This window comes from Plectropomus leopardus, chromosome 16, assembly GCF_026936395.1.
Source record: "Plectropomus leopardus strain MGB_pleo_1.0 chromosome 16, ASM2693639v1, whole genome shotgun sequence".
Lineage (NCBI taxonomy): Eukaryota > Metazoa > Chordata > Actinopteri > Perciformes > Serranidae > Plectropomus > Plectropomus leopardus.
Window position 1 is genome coordinate 1488025 of NC_142191.1, and position 13349 is coordinate 1501373.

General features: G+C 38.7%; 1 protein-coding gene across 2 annotated transcripts; it reads right to left on the reverse strand.

Moving 5' to 3' along the window:
• Positions 1-345: 345 nt before the first annotated feature.
• On the reverse strand, positions 346-12969 carry pla2g7 (phospholipase A2, group VII (platelet-activating factor acetylhydrolase, plasma)). Of its 2 annotated transcripts, none has more exons than XM_042503860.2 (11): positions 12657-12969; positions 10269-10390; positions 8761-8911; positions 8020-8113; positions 7854-7922; positions 5473-5644; positions 4856-4969; positions 3403-3494; positions 2706-2876; positions 2469-2617; positions 346-1548 (listed from the first exon to the last, which is right to left on the reverse strand). In XM_042503860.2, exons 2-11 carry the CDS (start codon positions 10362-10364, stop codon positions 1448-1450), a joined length of 1209 nt encoding a protein of 402 aa, XP_042359794.2. In that variant the 5' UTR covers positions 10365-10390; positions 12657-12969; the 3' UTR covers positions 346-1447. The 2 variants fall into 2 exon arrangements, with proteins under 2 accessions (XP_042359794.2, XP_087945406.1); XM_088089280.1 differs by having other exon boundaries at positions 12807-12961.
• Between the last annotated feature and the right edge of the window lie 380 nt (positions 12970-13349).

Sequence of the window (13349 nt, forward strand, 5' to 3'; positions counted from 1 at the left end):
CTTTTTTTTAAATCACCAAACATCTTTAAAGAATAAAAATTGCAAAAAAAATCTTTAAAATATATATACTACATATATATATATATATATATATATTTATAATATTGAAAAACTGCTGATTCAGACTCAGTGGTCATGTCAGATAATATATGGTCTGTAAAATTTGCCTCCGAGTCATAAAAAAACAAACATATTTTTTAAATGTGTAAGAATCATGTTGTAAATACTTGTTAGTTGTGGACCTCGGGAGTTTAAAGAAGCATGTTCCTCCAGAGCTTTATTTTTAGCTTTCAAAGCTCAAAATTAGTCTGCAAACCTGGAAATTCAAACCACTTAAATCCAAAATTGTATTTGTATACAAAGCAGCTTTATTGGGTTTGTGTTCGGCAGATATTTGTGTATAAAAGTCGACGGCTGTTCACGTCACTGACCGGATCAACGGGACTGAGTGAAGGCACGTCTTTAACCCTTTAACCCCAAACCTCTGAAACATGAGAAAATAGATCAGTTTCTTAAAAAAACAAACAGGAGCATGTTGGCAAGCAATGTCCTGAAACACCCCCCCCCCAAAAAAAAAAAAAAAATTAGTCAAAGTTTACACAGAAATGATCAGAAAATTAGCTGGGGCTTATTATTAGATATTTTTTTAGATAAAACGGGGGAAAGTAACCAACTTTATTTACAATTCTCATTTAAATATTTTAAATTATGTTTTACAAGGAAGATTTTAGTACTTTTTTAGTACTGTCTTGATGTTTTTTGGGCTCATTTTCAGGTAATTTTCTTGTAATTTCAAACTAATTTCTTGCTCATTTTTTCGCCCTCTCTCCGTGTTTTTGACAGAATCAAACGTCGCCTCCGAGAGTTAAATAATCAGTTAGTGTTTGTGAGCTTGAGTGCTGATTTGCTGGTGTAGCTGCCCTCTGTAGAATCAGGATGGATATATCTGCTTTCTTTTCTTGATTAACAGTTCATCGTACGAGTCAGCGTAATTTAATAACGCCCGTCTCCAGATTCGGCTCTCGTTCTAGGTCGTCCTCTATAATCACACTGCAATCGTTGTGTCTGCGCTGAAGCTCGTGTGTCCAAAGAGACAGACGGTGTTCATGTGATCTCTGTTTCTGTACGCTCAAAGAGGAAAAGGATTAAAAGCATTTCTCTGAGAAACTGCAGGTAACAGTGAAAAGATTCCGGCGACATTCAGGCCTCGTGAAACAAACACTGGTACACCGAGCGAGTGTTTCTGATCCGTCCACAGAGACAGATCTTCCCCGCTGATGAGGTAGAGACGAGCTTTTCTATCTGTCCCTGCTCCTCGGTCTGGTTGAAATGCCCGCTAAGGCCTGGCTTGACATTTTGGGAGCGTTCCTCTGAATCCCACAGAGTCGTTCAGCCGCCGGCCCGGCAGTCCCGGCAGTCCCGAGGACGTCCTGCGGCGCCAGGCGGCTCAGATGGCGGACTGGAGCACAGTAATGTTAGTTCCTTGAATGAGGTTGTCATCCTCGCCATCGATCAGACGGTCCCACTGATTAAAGGTCTTATCCAGACCTGCAAAACAAAACATTTCAAAAGATGCATTTTGGCTTTAACAAACTTCTGATAAACCTGTGAGATACCAGAACTGACCCGAGCTTCGAGAGAACTTTATCAGGCTACGTCCGCAGACTGAATATAAAAGACCCCTTGTGGAAACACGTCAATTTAAAAAAAGATAAAAATTCATTTTAAATCCACTGTTCCTCCGTGAGATTGTGGACTATCAGCTGCCAGAAATCCCTCATGTGTGGCCGCTCCCACGTATAAGGGGCCCACCTTCCCATCATGGCTCCATAACACGCCTACGGACTGGAAATAATGACGGCTAGTGCAGCGCTAGAAATTTATGTGAACTAAAAGACGCTGAATAACTTCTGACTGAGTTTTAGAGTGAGTGCTCTATCTCAAAATCACGAGTTTATTCGGACATTGGAAAAGCGTCTGTGACAGTGAAACTGTGAAAAGTCCTTCGGTTTAAAGCTGAGAGTCAAACTTCATTCTTACTGTCATATCTGACAAAGTAAAACAACAACCGGGAACGAGAAAACAAGACGAGACAATATTATTTTGCCATTACTGAAAAACTGAGATGATTTTGTTAGTTTGCAAACGTAACTGACACAATGTAAGGTGGTTTTTTTATTTATGTTTCGATGTGCTATAATTTGGATGAAAAAAACTGACGCGGCGTGCAGCCTTTATAGTTATCGCTTCTCATTGAGCAAAGAAATTTCTGGTCTCGCTCTTAAATTGCCTCGTGTTTCCATCGACACGTGAACGCCCGATGCACCATGTGAGATGCACTCTCAGCTGTGTTTGGATGTGCGGAGATTATTTCTGAAACGGTGCTCAAACGCTCGTGTGTACGGAGATCATTTTAGTTTTAAAACACGTTTTAAACTGAAAATGTATAAGTGTGGGTGTGGCCTTACCAAGATGGCGTTGCAGAAAGGCTAGTGTTGCTTTGTTGCAGAGGTTCATGGCGATTTCGGGGTCGATCTCTCCCTTCAGCTTCATCAGTTTACCGATCCAGTTGCCGGTCAGGAAGGTGAAGTCCGGGAAACTCTGGTGCACCGTGCCTCTGACGAAGGAAAACGTCGACAAGAGTCAGAATCAACGAGACGAAACAACAAAGTACATTTAACCCAAATAGAGTTGGTCTGCTGTACTTGATGGTGATCATCTTCCTCTGGATGACCGCTGACTCCAGCTTCTTCATGCGGCTGATGTTTCCCGCCCACTGGAACTTCTCCGAGTTGATGAAGAAGATCGGCTGCTTCACCCGCGGAAAGATCTCGTCATCTAAAGGGAACATCCAGGCGTCCAGCGCTACGCCACACCTGATCGGAAAGACGGTTTCCAGGGAGACAAGAGACAAAACCCAGCATCATCAGCAAACAACTGAACCGCTGAGAAACCGGAGACGAGGATTTGGGATTTCTAATGAAACTGTTGAGCGACAGACTTCAGAAAACCACAGCCTGCAGGTGGTCCGGCCGGCAGTGACATGTCGCCCAATCACTAGAAAATGTTTGTGTTGCATTTTTTGCAAACGGTGTGAAACATTTGTACGTTATTTTGCAGCAGCAAAACGACGATTTGGTCGCACAATGGCTGCATTAAACGCTGCGAAACACCCCCCTGAAATACAGCGATTTATTCTTTGTGTTTCCATTTGGGCTATTTTACTTTTTTTTTTTTTTTTTTTTTTACATTTTTACAATTTGTGCAATTTGAGGGTTAATGGCTCTTAACTGCATCATGTAAAAACATAATTGCCATGTTTCATATGTTTCATCCGTCCTCTCTGTAACAAGGCCGTACAATAATAAAAGAGGGCGGGATTATTACTGTAAATCCACATACTTGAATTTAACCTCTTTGCACAGAGCTTCGATCACCGTTGCTCCCCCGAAGGAATGACCCACCGCTGCGATCCTGCACAGATCCATGGAGTTCTGCTCAGAGACGAGAAGATGAGTAATCAGATTACATTACTCTACTTTGTTAGTTCCTACATTTTAAGGCAAGTTAGACTTTTTTTAATGCAACTCGAAGTGAAATTGAACACAACTATCAGTGATGCACGATAATGATTATTTCAGCCGATACTGATAAACCAACAGCTTCTCGTGTCCGATAAGACACAGATAAGCGATAACTTCTTTGTGTTCGTTTTGCATTTCCTGAGGGTCTGAAAGTACAGATGAATTTAATTTGTGCATTTTCATTAAAAAAAACAACAATTCAGACAAAAAGCTGTAAAAGAAAATCATTTTCAAGACCAACATTTTATATTTTGGGTTTTTTTCCCCTCATCTTCTTATGTCAACTTGAATTGTATAAAAATAATGCTGTCTGAGACATTCTGATACCGGCGGAGTCACCGGTGTACCGGGTTTCTTTGAACGCGCCCAGCTCTGCCCCTCCAGCGTGTGGCGCTCTAGGCGACCTCCTGTATCTCCTATAAGAGCCGCCCTGGACGGTATATTTCCTCCTCGTTCACTGATGATCTAAAAAAGTCGCTAAGTGTTTCTCCTGTTGCGTTTTTAAAACAATGCCGCTGAGAGGCTCCGAAAAGCTGCTAAATAGCAATAAAGTCGGCACGTTAGTTGTCCTCTCCTCCGTCCCCCTGGGACCTTAGATCGTCTCGCTCGTTTGTTTTTGGACGTTGAAATGTTGTTTTATTGCGTAACATCCGTAACAGTGTCCCCTACACTCCAGAGAAAACACCGATTGATGGAAAATCTGGTCAGTGGTGGGGAAAGAGTTAAAAAAGAAAGAAAAACAAAGGGTTAAACCCTGCTGCTGACTGATGACCTGTTGTGATGACATATGCAGCAGTTTGACGCAGCATAATGCAGCGTGTGTGGGACTGGAGGAGCGAAACCATGGCAACACTGGATGAATCAACCCAGTTTATGCTTTTTATTATCGGTTCTGTTTATCGGCTAAAAAAGTCATTATCGTAATATTGGTATGACGTCTTAAGTCCCATTATCGGGCCGATAATTATTGGTTTTGTTTAACTCAATTCTCAGAACCATTATTTCTGTGTTTACTGCTGATATTTGATTTGTATTTGCTGGTATTGATAAGGGTTATTGTTATTTATTCGTTTTGTAATTGTTTCTCTCGTGTTTAATTCTTGGGCCTCAGTTCGGCTTTATTGTTTGGCTCTTACAGTTATGTTGCCTCCTTCTTGCTGTTTGCCTCGTTTTTTTAAATCACTTCGTAAACTCTTTTTTTAAAGGTGCTATATAAATAACATTGTTATTATTATCAATTTCAAAAGAAACTCGTGGAAAAATCGGGTTACCTCCAACGTCGTCCAGTCAAACTGTGTTTGCAGAACGTTTTGCACTGGAAGTCCTGAGTTGATTTCAGTGAGTTTATTCAGAGCCAGAATACATTCGTCTGCTCTCTGTTTCACCTGGAACGACACAAAGATTTAAACAAGTGATCGAGGAAAAAACACCTGCTACATTTTGCTGTAATTCAACATAAATTTAAGCTTTGAAAATACAATATCAAAAGTCGAGTAATGTTTAAAAATGACGAGGACAGCAGAGGTTAATGGGTTAAAGTTCAAATGACAGACTTATCACATGAGAGATCAGCGTGAAGAAAGGAGGGTGTGTTTGATTTAAACACGCAGCAGATCGTCTCTGAGAGGAAAGTTCACGTTGTGTCATCAGCCAAACCTGCAGAGGAGTTCAGTCTCCACCTGAGACTGCCGTCTCATTCACGTCTCATTCACGCCTCATTCACGTCTCATTCACGTCTCATTCACGTCTCATTCACGCCTCATTCACGTCTCATTCACGCCTCATTCACGCCTCATTCACGTCTCATTCACGCCTCATTCACGCCGCCATCATCGTGTTGACAGACCTGGATTCCTGCTCCAGCAGTAAACTTAATGCCGGTTGATACCTGTTTGTTTCGGAGGGGGAATTCGCTCTCTCCGTGCCGCAGACTTCTGTAGTACATCCACTCTCTCACCAGGTCGTCTTCGGCTGAGGTGGACGTTTTAGGCGTGTTGTCTTTTGCCTTCTCTGACTCTGTCTTCTCACGAAAATAATACGTGGCTGAGGCTGACTCGTCTCTGCGGACACAAAGAAATACTCAGAGCTTCAAAATGATAATAAGCCACAAAAAAAGGCAAAATAATATTGTCTTATATTGTTTATTTTCTAGCTCCCAGCTGCTGTTTTACACAGTAAGGATTTAGTGTTTGACTGTTACGTCAGCTTTTTAACAGCTTTTTAAACAATTTCACTGTCACAGACACGCTCCTGATGTCAGTTCAATCATGAGCTTTACCAGAGTGGTCCCTTAAAGTAAAACTCAGAGATTTCAGAAGTTATTTCTCATCCTTCATAACTTATCAGCAGCAGTGATGGAAAGGCGAGCCCCTTATACGTGGGAGCGGCCACATAGCCATATCATCATATGTCCTAGAAAAGCCAAAAAAGTGCTTCCATTGCAAATACGTCTTTTTCAAATCGTCTGAAATAACACCTCGTGTGAGCTTAAAAACATTTTCACCAAAAATGGGATTTTTTTCAAAATTGACACGTTTCCATCAGGCGTATTTTATATGAGCAGTTTCAATGTGTGCAGTTTGAGGGTTAATGGAAACGTATCTACGGTCTTTAGGTTGTCAGAGGCGGTCTCACTTTGGTCTGTAAAGAGTCTTTTCAAAGTCTCCTAAAGCAGTGAAGGTCAGTCAAATCTTACAAACATTTCACAGGCTGAATGATTCACTGGAAAATGAAGAAAATGGTCACTAAAAGCAGACTCAGCAGTTTCAGCCGTGGGGGTGAATACAACTTTAAGAGAGCAGGAAATATTGGGTTTTATATCAGGCTTAACAAACTTCCTGTTCAAAGAGGTTACAGATCAATAATCTGATAAATCTTATGTGATCTGCACATCCGCTCGTTGCTCTGCTCGTTCAGACCTGAATGTCTTTTTGCTTCATTAAACGTGACTTTTTTTAACAGAGAATTTAAGTTCTGTGTGTCTGTTTGCGGTAACAGACTAAACAAACTAACTGTGACTAAAGCGCCCGCAGCTGAGCAGCCGGTTTGACCTCTGACCGTTCACGCACGCAGCTGTGAACTGGGTCACAACAGCAGCGCGTCCTTTTCTGTGGCTGCAGCCTTTAACCTGCTGCTTAAATTCAGTGGAATCCCACTGTAACCCGCACGAGTGACGGACTGACGCGTCCATTATGTTCATCTCCATACGGTCCCCTTGTCTCTATACTGAAAGGAAATGTGATGAGCTGGTCGGTTCTGCTATTGTCTGCACACCCTTTCCACTTCTACTCCACAGATAAACAGACGGCCGCGTGCAGAGGAGACCGCCCTCTGTTTTTGTCTGCTTGGCCAACGCTCGGCTCCAATTTCCTCCGACTCACGCGGCCTTCGTTTCAAACGCTCAGTGCGCATGTCGTCAGTTTAACGCAGACAACTTATCCGTGTTCGTTTCAGTCCAAGTCAAAGTCAGCTTTACTGGCAATTCTGACGTTTGTTGGACATACAGGAATAGAAACTGTGTTTCTCTCCACACTCACAGAGCGAATACGTAAAACGACATGAAGAGAATAGAAAAACAAAGAGAAAAGCCAAAATTTACATATGTGTGTGTGTGTCTGTACATGGAATTAAATAATCGGGCAATAAAAATAAGAAAATACAGACATGATGTATATACAAACCTACATACATGAGCTATATAATTAATATATAAATGATTATTTCACCAACAGAATAATCTTTTGTATATTAATTACTCACTTTGACGTTGAACTGCCTCCACAGTGAAGAGTCGACAGATTATCGGGGCCCATATTTGGCATTTTTCCAATAAATCTGTATTGGTGTTTTATTTTAACGATCGCCAATAAAAATCATTAATTAAAAAGTGCAAATGAAGTGTCAGCATGGGAGGAGCTTTTACTCGTAAAACCTTGGGGAGCTATTTTTAGTCATTTTTTTAATTTCAGCTTTTAATAAGCAAAAAAGTTGTTGGGAACTTGCTGTATTTCAGTTTTGACTAAACATTTGCTTAATGGCATTTAAGTAATGTTTCATTTACCCCGCAAGAAAAAAAGATTTCTTCACGACTTCGATGTAAAAAGCAGCGAGTAACTGATACAAAGAAATGATCATTTTGTGGGTGAAACTGTCCTTCAACCCTGGTGTGTGTACTGTAAGAGGTGTCCTGTTTTAGAGAAATAAATGCATGCATCCATATAAAGATTAAGAAATTAAAATATTAATGAATTAAATTAAAATATATTGTACCTGTGTTCCACGGACGCCACAATGAAGCCCTGAGAGGCCAATTCTGCACAAATAGCTGAATACAAAGTCCTGGGAAACAACACGGGATGTAAATAACAGCGTTCGTGTTAGTTTATAGGTGAGCAGAACCTGACATTCGTATCGTGTGAAAACCGACTGTGTTTACCTGAAAGCTCCGAGGCCGTGAGAGAAGATAACGACGGGACATTTTTCATTTGATTTAAATGGAGCATCCAGGTAGGCAGGAATCTTAAAGGACCCTGCAACGAACAAATCAAAAAACACTCTAAAGCTGCATACCTGTGTTTTTCTTCATTTTCAGACACTTTATGAAAAGTTATCAGACTTTATTTTCCCAAAACTCGGCGTCATGTCGCAGATTTTTCACCTTTCAGGCAAATGTTGGTTGAGTGAGCGTGAACATTAACGTGCAGAAGTTTGGCCATTTATGATTGTAGTGGGCACCGTTTCTGCTTTCACTTTTATTTGGCTTGGTAAAATATTTGAAAGTACAGATTGATGTGCAACATGAACAAAAATACAAATTATAATTATTGATAATAATAATAATAATAATGTGTAAAGCACGTCTCATACATAAAATGCAGCTAAAAGTGCTTTAAATACAAGAGTGCTTAAATTTAAAATCCTCATCATATGTTGACATATATATATTTATTAATAAAATCACTGTGATAATCATTATTAAGGCGATTTAAACACAAAAAAAGAATGAGGGGGAACCAGCGTCTGCATGGAAGGAGTTAAAACTGTAAAAGAAAAACTAAAACACTTGGAAACATTTTCAGTAGCAAATTAATGTGTTACAGTCGTCAAAAAACATGCACAAAAAAACCCTGGTACGGTCCAGGAACGTTCTGCGTATTATTGATATGAGGCAAATTACCAAAGAGATAGTTGAAAATCCGTTCACTGAGACTGCGGTTGATTTTCATGAAGTCGGCCAGCCCGTTAAAGTACTCTCTGCACGGGATCCAGTCTGGTTTTTCCGCCTTCTCCGTCTCTTGACACGGATAGTAAAGCCGGAAGAAGCTGCCCTGTGAACGGGACAGAACATTTTTACAATGAATTTTAAATGTTTACATCATATTTCATAGTTAGTGTGTGGCTCTCAGACAACAAGTGATTTGAAATCTGCCACAATTTCAAACGTCAGTGTTCCCGCAGATCCTAAAAACGCCCTAAAGATACTGAATTCATTCATCTAAAAATAAAGCCTTAAAAATGTCTTTAATCGATATTTCAAAACTCTTAAAAAATCTAAGAAATAGGAAGCAGGATATTTTGAATAAAGTTGTATTGTAAAATCTCAAAATAATTGGAGATATCGATTTTTTAAATAATTTACCGGACGCCTCTTCCATCGGCGTCATGCAGATCATGATAGAAGAATAAAGGCTTTATTTTTTTTTAAACATATAAGGTAGATTATCTGACATCTATCATGCTTTGTGTTAGAAATAAAGGTTTGGGTGGTGAAGTGTCCCTTATTGCTGTTTTTTTGTGTCAGTTCATGTTTTTTTTCCTTCAGTTTTTAGTTATTGTAAAAGTGGTCTTAAATTTAATCACGAGTAGCAAAAAACACTTTAAAAGTCTGAAATATAACTCGCCTTAAACTTCACGAATCTGGAAATGTGGAGAGGTACGCACACTTCTGCTGCCCGAAAACTACATTTGGCCAATTTTCACCTCTGCCCTAAAAAGTTTCAGAGAGCCTCCGTCCAGCGTCGAGCGCCTGCCGTTATTCTGGAGCCGCTCTCGTTACTCATTAACGTTATTATAAACATTATTTAACATGCACTGCTCCGTGTTTTGTATTTGTGGATGAGCAAACTGCTCGTGCTGCCCGATGTTTTTGGTACTTAATATGTTCGTGACGACAAATTAAGTCAATTATATGAGCGATACTTATGTTTAAATACCAGTTTTGGTAGATTGATGTCTTTATTTCAAACATGTAAAATACATAAAAAAGGCCTGACGTATACGCACCGACATACACACTCAGGATAAATTTACAGATAAAGAACCAGAAATCTCGGCGTTTATCAACGTTTTGATCTTTGATCATTTAGAGCCGAAGCACTTTAATACCGGAGAGATTAATGGGGCTTCAAACGTCTACGATTTCATATTTTATGATTTCAAATAGTTCAAATTAAGATCAATGTGACCCGGATGAACTGATTATTTTTACCCAGCCCTTAAAGAGGTCATTATGTACCATTTCCAACTTATCTTTCTTATTTATCACATTATTTATTTTCTTTCGGGGTAAAAAAGCTTCTGTTACACTGTCATTTCAAAGCAAAGCACAACAAATACTTCTCTGCCTGCATAAATAAAAGCACATCCGGACAGAGGACGGAGGACAGCGTCCACATGTCCTCTTACCTTGGCGGTGCGGTCCATCATGAAGTCGGTGCATCCCACAGCGTTCGGGCCCTTCGCTGGAGGGATCCCCAGGTGGTTACTGCAGGCGTTCCCCATGGCGAAGAGCGTGTACCTCCTCTGGTCTGTCAAATCAAAAAAACACTTATTTGATTAAACACTCTGGACAGGAAGTCGGGTTTCGCAATATGCTGTTATCGACGATGGCCACGATACTCAGTTACACAAAACAGCTTTATTTATTTGGTTTCTACAGAGCACACAAACATTTAGAGATGAACAGCCGACAGGTGTGAGGACTAACAGGAAACTATGACAGTGGCCTATTAATGTAAAAGCAGAGTTTTAATGAAGTAATTATACTTACATATGGACTTTAACTGAGATTTTACATTTCTGCCAACTTTCACTTTTACTCCATTACTTTTCTCTTCAGGATCTTAGTTACTTAGTTACAAAATATGGATGAATGAAAGAATTTAAATCCTCAAATTGATGAAAAAGACCTTGTTTTTCCTCCAGTGTTTTCAATACTTTAATATAAATATATATATATATATATATATATATATATATATATATATATATATATACTATTACATTTACTATAATAAAATGACTTCTGATATTTAAGTGAAGTCATTTTTTCTGGTCAGAAATCTGTACTTTTACTCAAGTTTGGCTTTAAAATACATCATTAACCTCTGAGTGACAGTCATGATAACATGACGTGACAAAACACACACACACACACACACACACACACACACACACACACACACACACACACAGACTACTTCTGCAAAGTTGCAAAGTCAAACTGCTGAAACTGGTTTCAGGTGGTTAATTTTAAACGTCAGCAGATGAATGTAACAATATTTTTAACACTTTGGTTGAACATTATCAAATTGATCTTTTCCTTTGAATTATCGCTGATTTCTGTTGATTTTGGGGAAATTACAGTTTAATGTTGATGAATAATACTCGTGTATGCTTTTATCTTCAGTTATCTTCAGTGAAATAAATAATTAACTGCTTCATTAACAGCTCCGTGTTTGAGGAACGACAACGCCACACACGGACAGAACATGCAAAAATGACTCGGAAACTGGTGAAATGTAACTAAATACACTTACTCAAGTACTGCACTTAGGTACAAATTTGAGGTACTTTTCTTCAGTATTTCCATTTTATGCTACTTTCTACTTCTACTCAACTACATTTCAGAGGAAAATATTAGAGTTTTGACTCCACTAGAATTATTTTAAAACTTTACTTTGTATATTCATATTTTATATCAATAATGTACATTTGCAAACAGTTTATTATGATATATTCTTATAGGTTAAATGACTAAAGGAGTACACAGAACTATTGAAATGAACTCCACCTTTACCTGCTGCAAAATTAACCTTTTAAAACCTGGATCAACATGCTGCATTCAGATGTTTTTCACAAGCATTTGGACCTTTTAAACAGGAGCACACTGACTTTATTTCTTTCAAAGATACTGGAAAAAAAACTATTAGTAATTTGACAAGAAATGTCTCAGAAATTTCTTTTTTCAATTGAAAAACAAGATACAAGGTAGATTTATTTGTAATTTTTCTTAAATGAAAAACAAAGAGAAAATGACCTGATATTTACCATTTAAAAAATCACCAAATTAATAAATAATTAGGTAAAAAAAACAAGAAAACTATATTTAGAATTATTATAAGTATATATTTAAAATTAGGTGATAGAAAATATACTATTATTATTATTATCTTCATTTTATTCGATCACCTCTTCCAGTGATTTCCTGTTTTTGTTCTTTTACTTTTCTTTTATTGTGCTAATTTTAGGTAATTTTCTTGTAGAATTTTTTTTTGTTACTAATTTCTTGCTATTTTTGAGGGCTAATTTCTTCCTCGTATATTCATTGCCTTCTTTCTTTTTTTTATTTTTTTGAGAAACCAAGCCAGTTTGCTCAAGTTTCAAAAGTTGAAAACAATGATCAAATAATTGTATTAATAATTATAAATCAACAATACAAGATATATTATTCTGAAATGGGTCGTTCTGCATAATGAGTATTTTCACTTTAGGTACTTTAAGTATATTTTGATGCTCATACTTTTGCACTTTAACTTAAGGTTGAGATTAATTGCAGGATTATTACAGTATTATTACACAGTAGTATTACAGCTTTTACTGGAGTAAAGCTCTGAATACTCTGTCCACCGTGAGTCATGAGTAATACTTCACGTATGTGTGATAAGATCACAGATGTAACTCAGTGGGTCAAAGTTCACCTGTTGGTGTAACGTCACCTCACATCTGCTGTGCACGCGCTGGAGGTGGACACGGTGGATTAAAACTACAAATAAAAAAAGTGTTTTTTCCCACCTGTCCTCGCGCACCGGTAGATCCTCTTTAATAAGTGAGCAGATCCTCCATGAGACCGCAGAGACGTCAAAGCTGGTCTCTGCTGGTTAGCCGTTAGCAACAGAAACACTCATAAAACTAACCTCAGCTGTGTAAGAAAACGACACCTACTGGAGATACAGAAGGACCGCGTGCCGACGGTACTACATCGGTTTGTTTTTTCTCTAAATAAATAAATGAAATAAATTCCCGGTGTGAGTGACTCGGGAGCGGACAGACCGTCTGACAGCCCGCTGCTGTTTCTGTCAGCTCAGCTAGCCGCTGTTAGCATGGGCGGGGCTTAACCGGAGCCGTGAATGAACCGTGTGAGTGACGTCATCGTGACGTGACTCGCCCCAGCCCCCCAAAAACCCAAAACTTCCCCCAAAATATGAAAACATTTAAAAAATGATCGCTTTGAAACTTGAGCAACTTCACAAGAAATGAGCAGGCAATTTGTAAAAAAAATAAAAAATAATATTAATAATAAAATAAAATGAAAAATACAATATAATTACCTGAAAATAAGCAACTGAAAAAGTAAAAAACTGAAACAAAAAGCAGTTTTCTTGCGCTATTATATACGTGTGTGTGTGTGTGTGTGTGTCATTAATAATAATGGTTTTAATGCTGGGGAAAGTTTTCTGAGTGTAACACAAGAAAACAGATGTCGAT